The 16,195-nt window shown below is 35.3% G+C and overlaps 1 protein-coding gene across 6 annotated transcripts in view; it reads right to left on the reverse strand.

The window, feature by feature from the left end:
- Nucleotides 1-781: 781 nt before the first annotated feature.
- LMO3 (LIM domain only 3) overlaps nt 782-16,195 on the reverse strand; it is a 56,672-nt gene continuing 41,258 nt past the window's right edge. For all 6 annotated transcript variants that reach the window (XM_036080359.2, XM_036080355.2, XM_036080354.2 and 3 more), the window contains 2 exons: nt 14,019-14,144; nt 782-3,777 (listed from right to left, as the gene is read on the reverse strand). In XM_036080359.2, coding sequence (XP_035936252.1) covers nt 3,672-3,777; nt 14,019-14,144 — 232 coding nt within the window. In that variant the 3' untranslated portion in view covers nt 782-3,671. The remainder of the gene's footprint in view (nt 3,778-14,018; nt 14,145-16,195) is intronic.

Raw genomic sequence — 16,195 nt, forward strand, 5'->3', positions numbered from 1 at the left:
GGTACTCAATAAATGTCAATTGAAATAATGCCTATATTAACATTTTGCTCTCTATTGGCCTTAACTTGCATTGAAATCACATTTAAGAAATATCTATAATGGTGTATTTAAGAAACAGTAGTAATCAAAAGGCTTTTGCTAAAATTGTATTCTGCGCTAATGGCCTATTACAATGAACATGCAGATTGTTTTTGCAACTTGCTGAAGTGAACGCTAAACATGTTTGGCCTATATCATTTCAATGAAATTGTTTAAGTGTCTTTGGTGAGAGGAGCCTGCTTTAAGTGATAGTTAAAAGGAAACCACTTGTGCACAGTATGTTTTACCACAGATATAATTTTCAGCACCCTGTTTCATTGCAGGCACAACATCTCTTCCCTGAAAATGTAGGATTTAGTTGAGGTTTTTTGTTTTGTTTTGTTTTAATTCATTATACGGATAATAGGAAATTTGAAATTGAGTCTGACGACAGCAACACAGTTCCTTTCAGGAAGATCACTGGAAATTTGTGTAAATGTACAAAATTACACCCAGCAATTTGCTACCTTCCTTTTTGACAGTTTTATTTTCCCCACAAAAGTAAATAACAATAAACTACCTAGCTCAGAGATCTTAAATATAACTTTTGGAGAAAGCATTTGAGGTACTTTGTCTAGGCTTGTTATGATTTACCTTTTGAAAGTAAGTGTCCTTACACACTTTATTCTTTTTTTTCAAGTGGACACAACGTATGCTTTCTAGATATTATCTTAGATTTTGCCAATTAAGTGCAACCAAAGAGTATAATACCCCTTTTATTAAAAACATAAATCCAGATATAAAAAAAATGAATGAAAGAATCCAGCAGATATTTATTAAGCAAGATGAAAGTGAAATTACAAACACAGGTCAGCTTTTAAACTCAGCCAGCACTCTGGTGGAGTGGAGGTGCCTGGTCCTTCATCATAGGCAGCCTCTCTGAGATGCATGTTAGGAAGGGAGCTTTCAAACTGCTTGAGAAATCAAAGCTCTTTTGGAGGTGTCCTACTGGAGGCATCGGGCAAGAAGCTAAGTGACGTCAGGGCTACACAACACAAAGAGGAAAGGTGACGACAATTCAGGGACTTTGCGTAGTCAAGACAATTAGGTTAGTACTTCAGGTCAAAAATGCTACTACTTATGGACAATTAGCTATAAAATGACCCATTTCTGTCTGGTTTTACAATTTCATGGAGATTAGAGATAATCTAAAGAGATTAAGGCCTTAATCTTTAATCCAGGTGAGTAATTTTGCTTGTAGTAAAAAAAGCATAAGAATTAATTCCCGAAGGATTTGGGAAAAGAAAAGGCAATAAAAACTTGTTTGGTCTTTGGGTGCAAGGATATTGAACAGCTTCCAGGAGCTAAGAGAAGTTTGTTCCCAATTTACAAGTATTTTGACATATTGATAAACATATGCAAAACCATTTAAATCTAAAAATGATCATTTGAAAAAGATACTGGCAATTACAATTTGACATCCACATGAATTTCAGATACCTCTTAATGGGGGCTCGCAGGGCTGGTTGAGAAAAACCACTTTTCACGGATCCCCTGCCTCCCACCACCTTTTGTTCGGTTTGGGTTTTGGTTTTGGCTATGCGAGTCTTATCATGAAAAAAATGTAAGGCTCGAAGGCTAAAATAATGGTTACTTTGTGGGCCCCAAATAGCTATTTTTGAAATTCTTTTTTTTTTTCAGTATATCTCAAATCTGGGGGACATGTGACTTGAACACTCTTAACCATGAAGTATTTGTAAAAATACATATCATTCACTTTTCACAGAACTATTTCTGAAAAATGAGAGGCAATATCCAGATTCACATGCATGTTCATAATAAAGCTTTGTTTTAAAACAAAAATCCACACCAGCATTATTTTCAGTTTAATATTTTGGCCCCAAACCAAGAATTCAGGTATCACATTTAATTTTCATCTGCAATGCATCTATTGGCAGGACAAAATATGTATGCAAATAACACCAGGAAATATTGTTTCCTATACAAGTAATCAAAAAAGAAAAGAAAAGAAAAGAAAACCCACAGCACTAAATCTGCTCTAGCAAAAATATGCTTCACTGTGCCTGTGCCAGATTAGATTTGTTGACAAGTAGTTCTATTACAGGGAGCAGAAGCAAAGCAGCAAAGTGTGAGCAACCCAGAAGAAGGGATCATAGTCTTACTTTTATTTCCTTAATTGTAATCGAAATAATCGGTCTCCATAATTTGTTTCTAGAAACCTTTCTTCTTTATCATCTATCATGTTGGTAAGGGAATGATTTTTCACCTTTAAAACATGGAATGACAGATTTCAGCCTTAAGTGTGATATATATATTCTGAGCGGGTAGCTACTGAAAGAAAGCAGTAAGAGTAAGACATGTCAAACTTTTAAAGTCTTCACTTTTTGAACATTAAAATAAGTGTCAGGTAAATACAGAAAAATATATAATCACCAGTTCTCAGCTCTTTGACAATCCCTTTGTTTCTCTTCTTCTAGAAGATTCTGTGAGCACTATGTTGCTCTGATCAAAAAAGTAAGCTCACCACTCAAATATCATCATAGCTTCAGTATGCATTATCATGGTTTCAGTAGATTTGCACTCAAATCCTTTCAGTGCCAGAAATTTGTCAAGCCATCAAGTTATTAAACCCTTAGCTCTCAGGGAGAAATCTGGGCAAAATTTGTACAAGAAATTTATCATTTTAAAATTATCTCATAATTGTGGTAACACTTGTCTAAAGTAACCCTTTGGAAAAATTTTACATGATACCCAAAGGCACTAGTTTACATAAGGGGTTAGTGGCTGAAAAACAAAACAAAACAAAACAAAGCCATTGTGTAGGTAAAGAGCACACACACAAAAAAAAGGATATTAAAAGGATAATTGCTAAGCTTTAAAGTTATTCTAAAAATGGCACTTTTCACGTTGGTATAAAATGAAAGTGCTTTAAGATGAAATTTTTATGCATTTTTAAAGCTGATCTTTAACCCCCTGAAAATCGGGGGTTATAATGAGAACACTGATAGACTCTAAATCATAGTGGCGATAATAGTGGATGTTGCTAAAATGCTTTGTGTGTGTCTTCATTTCTTCTTCTTCTTCTTCTTTTTTTTTTAGTATTTTAATGTTGATAGACTTGCTTTATCTATATGTGCATCATTAGTGAGATTTGCTCTTCAATTCTTTACTAGAAAGTTACAGCTCATTTAAAATAGCTGGTAGATACAGAAAGCATAAATATACAGTAAGTTTAAACACTGATTGTACTAAATGCAACAATACAAAGAAGCAAACAGAACACAAATGGTAACACAATAAAACTGTATTACATTTGTGCTTCAAATATTACAATACATTATATACAATAGTCGAAAATAAACATCTCATGCCAAGTGACACAAAAACGAATAGCAAGCAAAAAAATCCAGCAATATGTACATTACTTTTTTCTTTAATAATAAACATTCAACTCTGAACTGGGGTAATTTCACTACATACAGATGCAGTCCGCCTTTTATTCCATATAACCATCCTGCTCTCCTATATCTACGCTATTCAGTAGGTTCCTGTGTCAATTCTTATATACATGTGGAGCAAAAAAGATAAAAGAATGTAGTGCTTTGTATTCTTAATGGGGTGATGTTGATAGATCAGCGAACCTGGGGTGCATAACCTTCTTTCATTAAACCTTCTTCGTAGTCCGTCTGGCAAAGGATCATGTTATTCTTTAGGAAAAATTTGTCTCCAACGCAAAATCTGAAAATATTTTAAAAAATAAAATGTTTAAGATCATTTCACTCCGATCTATAGATTTGAAGATTTCTTTTCCTTGTAATAATGTCACACAGTAATTCCCTGAATTTGAGAGCTTGGTTTAGAGAGTTGCCTTTATTGTCAAAATTAAACCATGTAGGTCATTTAATGAAACATTGCACACAAAATTTGAAATCCTACATTTATATATAAAAAGCATAGGAAAATCGAGGAAAACACCTTGGGCAGCAGAGGTGATTTCTATCACTACTTTGGAAAGAAAAAAAAATAACTGATCTATATTTACAGTCATTAAAATAAAAGAATGATAATAGTATTTCACTGCAGTGATTATGGAAGATTTCACCATTGGCCATTTATTCACTTTATTAAAAAAAGTAAAAGGCATTAAAATGTATCCAACAATTAGAAAGAGGCCCATTTTAAAGCTTCCCATTTAAAGCTTCCTTTTACTCTCTGTTATTAAAATGTGACTAAATTCTAGTAATCTGGAAGTGATTGTTCTGAAGGAAAAGTTGTTTTAGCATCAGACTCTGAAGCTGGGCCATATTCCTTTGTTTGTGGCAAGTTCACCAACTATAAAATATTAAATGTCATTTCTTAGCGCACTCCCAATTAAACCAAAGGGAGTAACCTGAATGAACTTCTTAATTTTGATGTGATAAATAAACTAGTTTCCAGTGGCTAATTATGTATTTTATTCTATAAAGCACTGTTTAATGTGCAAGATTGCAATGTTTTTAATAAGTGCTCTTTTTGTATAATTTCCCAGCGGTGACACTTTGGACACAATTAAGGTCAGAAATAAATGCTTGTGCTGTTTCCAGTACATTTAACAATAAAGTAACTCTGGGGAGATCTGTATATATTTTTAATTGTAACAATTTAACCTTCAAACAGCAGTGTCTAGTAGAGTTGACCCAGTAAAACTACTTGTAATTATACAAGTTGACCTCACTGACCTTTGATAGTGGTCTCTCTTTATCAGATAGTCAATTTCGAATGATGTTCAAGCAGAAATCTTAGTGGATAGATTAAATTGTGTAGTGAAAGCAACCCTTTAATGTTTTGTGAAGTTGAAGGTTTAAATGAGGAGCAGTTGGACTGATTTACATTTGCAAAGATTGGAATGCTAGACACACAGTGAACCTATTTATTTTCCAACTGGGTAGCTTTGGAAATTTATCCTTATTCTAGCTAAGTAGATAGAGGGGAAAATAGTGTAATAAAAAAAAGTAGATTGAAAAGAATTAGCTTTCCTCTTAAAGGAAGATTGGTCTGTTTATTTGTGGAATTTACTTTTTTTCCCCAGGATTACTGCCTGCTGATGATGTTGATTGAAAGTACAGACTAAGCGCTGATCTTGAAATCCTGGAGTTTGCGGTCAAGGCTATTGGATAGAATGAACATTCAAGTTTGAACCTTAAGTATATCTTCTTTTTATTAGTTGCAAACTATAAACTTTAAATATTGTGCTTAAAAAGTGAGTGTGTGAGTAAACGAGGTTTTGTAGATTATCCTGATCATTAAGACATGTTGAATAAAAGGAAATATTTCTTCTGTTGGACAGACCTAAGTAGCCAAATTAGATACTTATCTTTTATGTGAGATTACATGAAATAACATGTAGGATATATCTGATTACTGTTCAAAACTTTCAATTTATATTACTGTTGTAATTAATTTGAGCTAATAAGCTAATGATAAAATAGCACATAAAATAAATAAATTCAACAAATACTCTTGTGTTCTAGCTAATATTACTGAGGTCTTTTTTTTCCTAAAAACCAACTGAACTGGAAATATTCCTTCAACTCCATATTGACTAAAATTTTGCTTCAATTTTCTAACAAGCCCCCAAATTCTATTCACTATCAAAAACAAAAATTTTTTTTAAAATATGCTCTACTTGGGGCTTGAACTCACAACCCAGAAATAGTCACATGCTCTACTGACTGAGGCAGCCAGGAGTCCCAAATAAAACCATTTTTTGGTCATGTGAAGTTATGTCATTCTTACCTTCAGAAGCCTTGAAATTTAGATAATTTTTGTTTGTAGATTAATAAATTCAGGGTAATTATCATGAGAAAAGCTTTGAACCAAGAGCCTGGGGATCTAGTCCTGAGCCCTGATGCTACCCAATGCAAATTATAGGGTTCATTTCCTACTCTCTCTGAGTCAGCTCTGTGTGGGTAAAATAAAACAGCTACATCACTGAATTGTAGGGATGTTAAAATAAGAAACATGTGAGAGGCAGAGAGGTATATTGCAACAAATAGAGTTCAAATCCCAACCTTCCACTTATGACACTGAAGATGAAACTTCATTTTTTCTTATCTTTAATATAAGTGACTTTTTATTTATTTGTTTGTTTATTTATTTATTTTTAAAGATTTTATTTATGTATTTGAGAGAGAGAGCATGAGCAAGAGAGCACAAGCAGGGAGAGCAAGCAGAGGGAGAGGGAGAAGCAGACTCCCCACTGAGCAGGGAGCCCGATGTGGGGCTCGATCCCAGGACCCTGGGATCATGACGTGAACTGAAGGCAGACACTTAGCCAACTGAGCCACCCAGGCGCCCCAGTATAAGTGACTTTTTTAAAGTGTATGGTGAAGAGTAGAAATGAAGTACGTAAAGCCTTACTTTAATATTTGGAGTGTAGATAATTAAAATAGCCACCTTTTATAAAACACTTACCATGTGCTAATGCTAAGCATGTGTATACATGATTACTTTTATTCCTTATGTTCAACTGAGAAAGTAAATATTATTATGGCCTTTTTCAGATGAAAAACCTAAGGCTTCCTCCCAGAATTAAAAAAAAAAAATTGCCAAGTTTCCATAGCTAGAATGTGTATGAGAGAGAAAGGAAGGGGACTCTGGTCCCTTTGGGCTCAAGATCCATGCTTTATGTGGAAGAAGAAAAGCATAAGGCTATGAAGTTAATACAGGTTTTTTGTATTTCTAATATTCCTTTGCATAACTTTAAAAAAAGGCTACCTACCATTCAATGAGATGTTGGTAATATAAATGGGACTCATTTAAAATAGTCCTACCTAAAATATTTTGTTGCTAATGTTGTCAACTGGACAAAGTACATTTTATGTGCATTTCAATTTATACTGAAAAGTCAAGACAAAACAGAACATGGGTGAGAAATGTCACACTTTACGCATATAACTTAAAACAGTTTTGAAAGCTATGGTTAAAGTAGATTATAACTGCTTTGCGATTAGGATTGGTACACTCCTTTTTTTTTAAGATTTATTAATTTTTTTGAAAGGGAGAGAGAGAGAGAGAATGCGGGGGTGGGAGGCAGAGGGAGAGGGAGAGAGAAACCCAAGCAGACTCTACACTGAGCACGGAGCCCAACGCAGGGCTCGATCTCATGACCCTAAGATCAGGACCTGAACCGAAACCAAGAGTTGAACGCTTAACTGACTGAGCCATCCAGGTGCCCCTGGATTGGTATACTCCTTTAAGATGTTCCATATATAAACATGAAGAAATTAGAGAAATAGCAATGCAGATGTTAGATGCTTAACAAAATAATCTATAACTGATCTTGTGAGAAAGTCTAATTTCCAATGTTACAAGCTCCTTATGAGATTTAGCACTGGCAGAAAAAATATTATAGAAGCAGTGATGGCCAGAGGATACTGTAAGTATATTAATAGGTCAGGCTAAAATTCCTGAAAATAAGCTGATAATCTTCCTTGTAATCTAATCCTAATTGCTTGTGGTATAGTCAGTTCAATTAATTTTGCCTTCATTAAAAAAAAAAAAAGTATGTTAAGGAATAAAAAGATGCCCAATCAGATTACTCAGTCATTTAATCTTGGTGTTTTGGAGTTAATAATAATAGATTTAATTTCCAGATATTTTTGGAGTGATTCTAATTGAACTCATACAGTCTTAGAGACTTGAGAAGTACAGAAAATAAATATAATTAACAAATCACCCTTATAAAATATGGGGCTTAGAGTAGTTTTAAGCAAGTTACCAACAGCTTCTGCAAAGCCGCCATTTGTAATCTCCTTTTCACATCCTTTCTAAGAATGGAAATGTTAACTTAGTCATCTTATTTCCCTGAAGTCAGTGGCTATCAATTATAATTAGTTCCCAACTCCACAATACTTTAAAAAGGGTGGGGGGGATCCAGTCCATATTTCAAATGTCTCTATTTTCTATGTAGCATCCTCAGCTACTAAAGATGGAGATTTCGATGCTGCACTTTGTTCTCAATAAGAGGTACTGATTATATACCCATCTTCCCACCACTATACGCTGTGAATGAATTTACTCTCTTCTCCCAAAGACTGTCCAGTTGTCATTACATCCTTCATTCCTGATTCATTCCTTTTCTGCACCAACTTACACTACCCACATCCCGAATCCTACTACAAATTATTCAAAGTCTACCTTGCTTTAACTTCATCATATCTATTCCCATTTATATCCACTCAGTCAGAAAATAAAATACCCCTCTTGAAAGAGTCCAGGGCCCTCATATCAGCTCTGAGTCTAGAGACTAAAGCCAAACTGTCTGGGTTCACATTTTGAGTCTACCATTTTCTATCATTGTTTTCTGGGGCAAGTTACTTAAATTTTCTGTACTTCAGTTACTTCACTTGTAAAATGAGGGTAATAATAGTATCTCATTTTATTGAGTATTAAATGAGCACATGTAAAACAGAACAGTATCTGGTGTATGATCATCACTATTTAAGAATTCTGCTATCATTATTATTTGTTAATGATAATCTTTTCACCTTTGCTTAAGCCATTCCTTAACCAGGACTATTTCTCTCTTTTTTCCATCTGTTTAAATTCTAAAAATTCTTTAGTTTCCATTCCCTCCATCAATATTCCCTGACCATGCCAACTCATTCTGATCTTTCCCAAAGCACTTATTTATTGGCATATCATTTAGTTTGGCATTTCAGATTTTCTCATGAATGGGTAACAAGTTTCCCGATCTAGACTGTGGTGCTGAGGTAAGTGCCCATGAGTTATATTTCTTTTAAACCGTTTGAAATACTACCATAAATTATACTACCACTTGAGGTGGGTGGTCAGTAAATACTGGTTAAGACAGATTTATTCTGGCACTGAATAGCTTTAAATAACAAAGGTATTTTAGATAGATAATTTAAATTTGTGTTCATTTTGACTTTCATTCATTGACTTCCTACCTTTACAGTTTTACCTCCTCCTGATCCTCACACCATTCCCTCCTTCTTCATATCCCTAACCAAACTCGCTCTCTAATCTCTGAGTACTCTGAGCTACTTTTCATTTCCTACACACATTAAATGCTTTCACACTTCCATGCCTTGCATGATGCTCCATCTGTCTGGAAAACCCTTGGCTCCCTGGCTTCCTGTCTTCCCCAACCCCCACCAGACACAATTCCTACATTCCAACCAGTCCTAGGGAGTTCTGTTTTAAAACCTGGCCCATCCACCCTTTGATGCTTCTCTAAGACTTCAAGAAGGACAGACCTCTCTTCCCTCTGTTTAGCATCAATTACACTCTTCTGTGAGTCTTTGATGTCCTGTCTCTCCCATAACTCTGAATATCTCTAAGAGAGAAACTAGCTTTTATTCACCTCTCTTTCCAGAGCTTAGCACAGTGCTTTTATTCTTTAGTGTTACACAATTCTACATATTTGAGGCAATTTCATTACAAACAAACATGTTCTTTCCTTTTCTTATAAAACCATCGTTTAGTTTTACAGAATCATCTAAGGAGGAGGGGCTTAGTCACCTTTAAGAAATTAACCGATTACACAGAATTCTTCAATTCTGAGTGAGATTCGAGTTATCATCTAAGATGCTCAAAATAACATTCCTCTGCTTCTGTTAATAGAGAAAAAAACAAAACAAAACAAACCTTAGATGTTTAATTCAGGATTCACATCTTCAGCCATACCCCTCTAAAAAGAGTGGAGAGGGTATGTACAAGAAACAACCAATCCCAAAAGAAAAGTTATTTTTACTAGCATTTTTGAAACACTCAGAAATGCTTTTGATCTTAATGATCTTTTGATTTAAAAGTTAAGATGAAATGGCTGCTAAATAAAATTCATAAGCATTTATAATACCACAATCTCAGATGTCAATAAAGTTTGCTTAAGGGAACGTGCCTGTAAATTACCTATTTGCTTTGTGTTTCACTTGAAACGGTGCAGAGCTATAATAATGATCTGGCTACTGAAAGTATAGGCTCATGCGGCATATGGCTTTATTGGAGAGGATTTCCCCAGCAAATGTCAAAGTACAAAGAAAATCTCCTATGTTGAAAACCTTCTGTATTCAGAGTAACAAAATTTGTCTGCTTTGCTTGACTGATGAAGATTAGCTGACTTCTTGCATTAAAGAAGTTTGTCTTGTAGGGGCTGAAGTGACAAGACAATAACTAAGTGCTAATTGTGCATAACCAGCACTAAAGATATGCAGTCCCATTATGGCATGTAATAAATGAAGCGAACACAGAAATATATTAGGTACTTTAATAATGATACTAGAATAGTATTTTGCAGCAATAAGAATGTGAACAGTTTTAGAGTTAAAATTTAGGAGTGTTTGTCTTACTTGACTGAGTTCTACTGAGGAGATAGACTTAATTGTGAATGCAACTTTTTATTTCAATGGTGAAATAAAATTGATATACGATTTGTAAATAGCATTAACAACCTACAATTTGCATCATAATAGAATTTAGGCTGGGTTTAGCCCTTGAGTGATGTTTTAATTTTCTGTGTAGAACATGGATAAAATAGGGGAGCCTGCCCTAATGGAAAAATGGACAAAGGGCATAAACAGGGTGTTCCCTAAAAGAAGAAATATCAAAGGGTCACTAGAAATCAAATAAATGCTAATTAAAAATTATAATGGGACACCATCTTTCATCCCTCAGGGTGACAAGGATTTCTTTTTAAATAATAATTCCCAATGTTAGAGTGAATGTAAGGGAATACATAGCTCTTACATACCTGGTGTGAGAATAACTGGTATAACTGTTCGGGAGAGCATTTTAACAATAGATAACATAAGCCTTTAAACAATTATATATTTTGTCCAGTTAATTGTGCTCCTGTGAATTTATCCTGACACAGGCTTGAATATTGTTTATCAATATCATGTTTACAATATTATGTTGATAATACTGATAATATAAAAAGTTGAGATAGCCTATACCTCTGATGATAGAAGACTGATTTAACATATGAAGCTCTAGTCATAAAACGAAACACAAGAAGACTTAAGATATCTTAAAAGAATTTGAAAAGCATACTATCGTAAATGAAGAAGTCCAAATATCAAACATTAGGATTCTTCCCTGTTTCTTTTTCTTTAAGCTGCTCAAATATATTATAAAATATATGCTATATATCATTTGTCATACATGCATAAGAAAACATATGGCTAGCTATACACCAAAATATTAAAATGCCTTCTTTTAGAATAGTGAGACATGGGACAATATGATTCTTTATCCCTTTCTAGTTTCCAAAATTTCTACAATGAATATGTAACCTTTTATAAGTAGAAAAGCAGCGTTACTTTCTTTTTTTGCCAATACTACCATTTTTATTTTATTTTATTATTATGTTATGTTAGTCACCACACATTACATCATTAGTTTTTGATGTAGTGTTCCACGATTCATTGTTTGCGTATAACACCCAGTGCTCCATGCAGTACGTGCCCTCCTTAATACCCATCACCAGGCTAACCCATCCCCCCACCCCATCCCCTCTAGAACCCTCAGTTTGTTTCTCAGAGTATTGTTTTTTTTTAAATAAAGATTTTATTTATTGATTTGACAGAGAGAGAGATAGGGAGAGCAGGAACACAAGCAGGGGAGGTGGGAGAGGAAGAAGCAGGCTTCCCGCCGAGCAGGGAGCCCGATGCGGGGCTCGATCCCAGGACCCTGGGATCATGAGCTGAGCCGAAGGCAGACGCTTAACGACTGAGCCACCCAGGCGCCCCTCAGAGTGTTATTGTTGCATAAAGATAACTATATTGTGAGTGGATGCTGTTAGTGGATCAATATGACAAGTAAACAGAAATATTCTAAATTTACTACTAATACGCCTTTAAAATATATACACATATATGTACACATGCATATAAATGTATGAATGTATAGATATTTATGTTCATGTGTCTATATCTTTACATGCATACTTGCCAATTTATTTTTGGCTAAATGTCACCATAGACTGAATTAATCTGCTTTCATTCCAAAAGTTTGTTGGGAAGACTCAAGGTGTTGTAAGATGACTTTTTTTTTTTAAAGATTTTATTTATTTATTTGACAGAGAGAGAGAGATAGCGAGAGAGGGAATACAAGCATGGGGAGTGGGAGAGGGAGAAGCAGGCTTCCCACAGGGCAGGGAGTCCAATGCGGGGCTCGATCCCAGGACCCTGGCTGGGATCATGACCTGAGCCTAAGGCAGACGCTTAATGACTGAGCCACCCAGGCCCCCCATGATGACTTCTTGAATTATTTCCTGGATAAATTAGATATTGCAAGGTATACTGGGCACTTGTGTTCATCTCCATTTAGCAGGAAATATTATTGAGATATATCTTTTTTTCCGAGATATATATCCTGTGTAAAAACCAAGTTAGCGGAATATAATTATGTAAAAGTAAATTATAAATATCAAGATAAAAGAGCCAATTTTTTAGAACCAACTGTGCTCCTGGTATTTAATATAAATTATTTCACTTAATTTTCAAAATCTGTAAGATAGGTATTAACGTCTCCATTGTCAGGGGGTGGAAACCCATCTCAGAGATTAAGTAACAGACTCAGGGTGTCATAGCTAATATATCATGGGGCTGGAATTTGAATCCAGCTCTCCCTGTAAAAATCATGTTCTCTCTACTACTCTTTACAGGGCCTCATAAAAAAGATGCTGCATTGAATAGTAAAGCAGGGCAAATGACAGTAACTGAGAACTTGAGGCAACGAATATGTCCTGATTATATACTATGTCCAGGTGTTGTCACACTCACGCTGATATTTTTCATTAATATCCATCAAGTGTACTAATTTTTTACTTGTATTTTAATGATAGGTACAGTTTTATATTCTAAAATCCTCTGCATATAGCATATGAAACAGGTATCAGTAGTGTATAGTTCCCTCTGGAAATAAAAGTTATAACTTTCAAGAAGGAAAAATAGAATAAAGTGATAATACTTTGAGATGAAAGAGTTCTCTGAGACTGGCTAATCCAGCTCCCCTTTGCTGTAAATGAGAAAACCGAGGTCGAGAGAGCTAAGATGGTTGATGGATGGTTATACATCTTGTGAGGGGCAAAGCCCAGCCTAGAATTTAGGTTTCTAGATGCCTCGTGCAATGCTCTTCCCACTTGCCTATGCCTGTCCAATGCTGGTAAGTGTTTGATTATTAGCTAGGTCTGGCTTCATTCCCAAGGAGACTTAGAGCAACTTAAAAAGTACATATGAAACAAGGTTAAAATTCAAGATAAGAGATCAGGGCAACCATAAATAGGAAAAATAAGATGAAGACACACTACCTCCTACAAATTCCTGTGTATTTGCCTCAGTGCAAATGTGTTGGCTCACAGAACAAAAAGTAAAGATTTTAAGCCTACTTTTTTTTTTTTTTTAAGATTTTATTTATTTATTTGAGAGAGAGAGAATGAGAGACAGAGAGCATGAGAGGGAGGAGGGTCAGAGGGAGAAGCAGACTCCCTGCCGAGCAGGAAGCCCGATGTGGGACTCGATCCCGGGACTCCAGGATCGTGACCTGAGCCGAAGGCAGTCGCTTAACCAACTGAGCCACCCAGGCACCCTTTAAGCCTACTTTTAAAAAGACAACATTTTAAAGATACTTTTAAAGTTTTAAAGTAAATTTGAGGGATATTTTAAACCTACTTTTTAAAAGGACAGAAAAACAATAAAGAATGAATAAGAGGAAAACTCAAGTTGATAGCAGGGTCCTCATTTCTTAGCGCATCCTGCTCTAGGATGCACTAGGATGCTCTTTGGGCAGGTAGAAGAGCAGTTTTAAGACCTTTCCCCCTCAGAGCTTTGTTTCTGGCACCAGATGAATGTTTGCAGAAAACAAAAACGCTGAGATTGATTGCCTTAAGTAATATATATAATTCCCATCTTTAAGGAAATAACGAGCAAAGAGAGGTTTGCCATTTTTTAGACACCAGAAGGAAACCCACTTACCTCTGATTACAAAGCTGACATGCAAAGCAGTCCAGGTGGTAAACGTTGTCCTTGGCGCGCATCACCATCTCAAAGGCAGGGATGAGCTTACTGCAGGCGGCACAGTTTCCCGTCACACCGAAGAGCCTGGAACAATAAACATTTTTTTCAAACTCTTACAGGGCGATCTGAGATGATGAGTAGAGAAGGTGCCAGTACACCCTGCAAAGCTATCAATACACAATGCCTTATGATGTACACAAGCAAGTTTTATCCTCGGCAGATTCGTAAGCATTCTTCCCCGATACATACTCAGTTGACCTTTCTTGATGAAAATCAGGTCTCGTTTGAGAAGAAAAGGAAAAGACAAATACATCAGGAAGCTTACATAACCGTACACACACAAGTCAATGGAGGTGAATTTGTAGCAAACAAATCTTCTACTTGATAGAAAATGCAGTAAATAGAAATGCAACGTAACTTTTTTTTTTTTTTTTTTAACGTAACTTTGATCTTAATGCCACATCATAGCCATTTTCGCTGGAAAAGAAACCCATTTGAATGACTCACTATTTTCTGACATCTAGTTACCACAAGGTTTGCCATTATTATTAAAAGAATGTTTATGAACAAGCCATTTAAATAGTCAAAAAACATTAGAGGCGTGTGCACCTTATGGCCCTATACCATAGTTATAGCTATGATTATGTTATTCAAGTAGCACTTTAAAGTAAATGAGGCCGTAAACTACATATCGCTCGACCAGGAGTTGAAACATAATATATTGAAAGAACCACTGGAACTGTCCAGGAAAAAGGTATTTTAAAAAATCCTATTTGCGATAGATTCCTGAAAATAGTTATTGTAATGACCTAAAAAATATAGTATAAAATAAAGTGTCTCTACAGTTTCATAATGCGAGGAAATAAAATATTTTATCCATTTGCACTGGCAATATTTAAACCAAGTTTCTTTAAAGTTGTTAATGGTGGTGAAGAGTTATTATAAATAATATTCCGTGCATAGCAGTTAATGCACTTTTTAACTAGGAAGCAAACTAGATGAAAAACACCACATCTGCCAGTTTCTTTTTTCTCCAGCATCAGGCTGACAGGAGAAAAATATAATGGCTCTCATGGGAAAGACCAAATTAAAAGCAGTTCTAAACTAATGAATTCAAAGGTGCTATGGAGAAAACTCATTTTATTTATAAAAGTGTACTTTAAAAAACTTAGTCTTTCATTTTATTGAATTTAAGGATTACGCACAAATGTGCTGAAGTTTCTCTTCTTCTACTTTCTAAATACTCCAAAGACAGGTAGGCCTTTGCTTAAGGCATGCATATTCATGTTCAAGTTTATAACCATCTCCTCTTACCAGGCTAATGACAATTGTTGGAAAGAGTTGTGAGAATGGTTTTCAGGGTCTGGCGAAATGTGTAATAAATGTTCACGCGTATGTTTTTGTTAGATTGTCTTTAGAAGAATGTAAGTGCCTTGAGGGTAGAAAGCATACATGCTTTTCAAACAGCTTGCCGGTATGATCTGTGCCCTTGATAAGAGGGGAAGGAAGTTTTATATTCAAGAAGACTAAATTCAAGATTGTTAGGCGCTGTTTTCCTGCAAGGATTTTAAAAACATTCTAATAAGGGGTATAACTCTAATCACCTTCATGTTCCCGGTTTACAGCCCCTATTTTAGAAAATAGTTTTTCTCTAAAAAGAACTTCACTGAAAACGTAATATCTCACATCTCCTACTGGCATCGTTAAAAATGAAACCACCACAAGCTAAAGCTTTCATCCTGTTCTTTTGTAAGCAGAATTTTCCCGTCCCTTCTAACATTTCACATTTACTTTTCAGGGCACTTCATATGATCCATTTAGGAGTCACATCCCTTACATGTGCCATTTGTTCCTTCTGTCCTTTCATTATTTATTTATTTATGTGGTTTTGTTTTGGTTTTTTTTGGAGAAATAAGGAAATCTTTAAAAGTTCTTTATCCACGAATATAGATGCACTTGTGGGTAGTAAATGTGGCTGGTGGGCGAGAACACGGTTGTCGAGAACTACACGGTTTGCTTACACCTCGTAAACATACCCACACAATGCCATTTTGAAATTCTGGACATAGTTTCCCCCAATTTCAATTGCTCTCGCTAGCTGAGCATTTATCAGCTACCTGATTAGAATTTGTTTC

Source organism: Halichoerus grypus, chromosome 6, assembly GCF_964656455.1.
Source record: "Halichoerus grypus chromosome 6, mHalGry1.hap1.1, whole genome shotgun sequence".
Lineage (NCBI taxonomy): Eukaryota > Metazoa > Chordata > Mammalia > Carnivora > Phocidae > Halichoerus > Halichoerus grypus.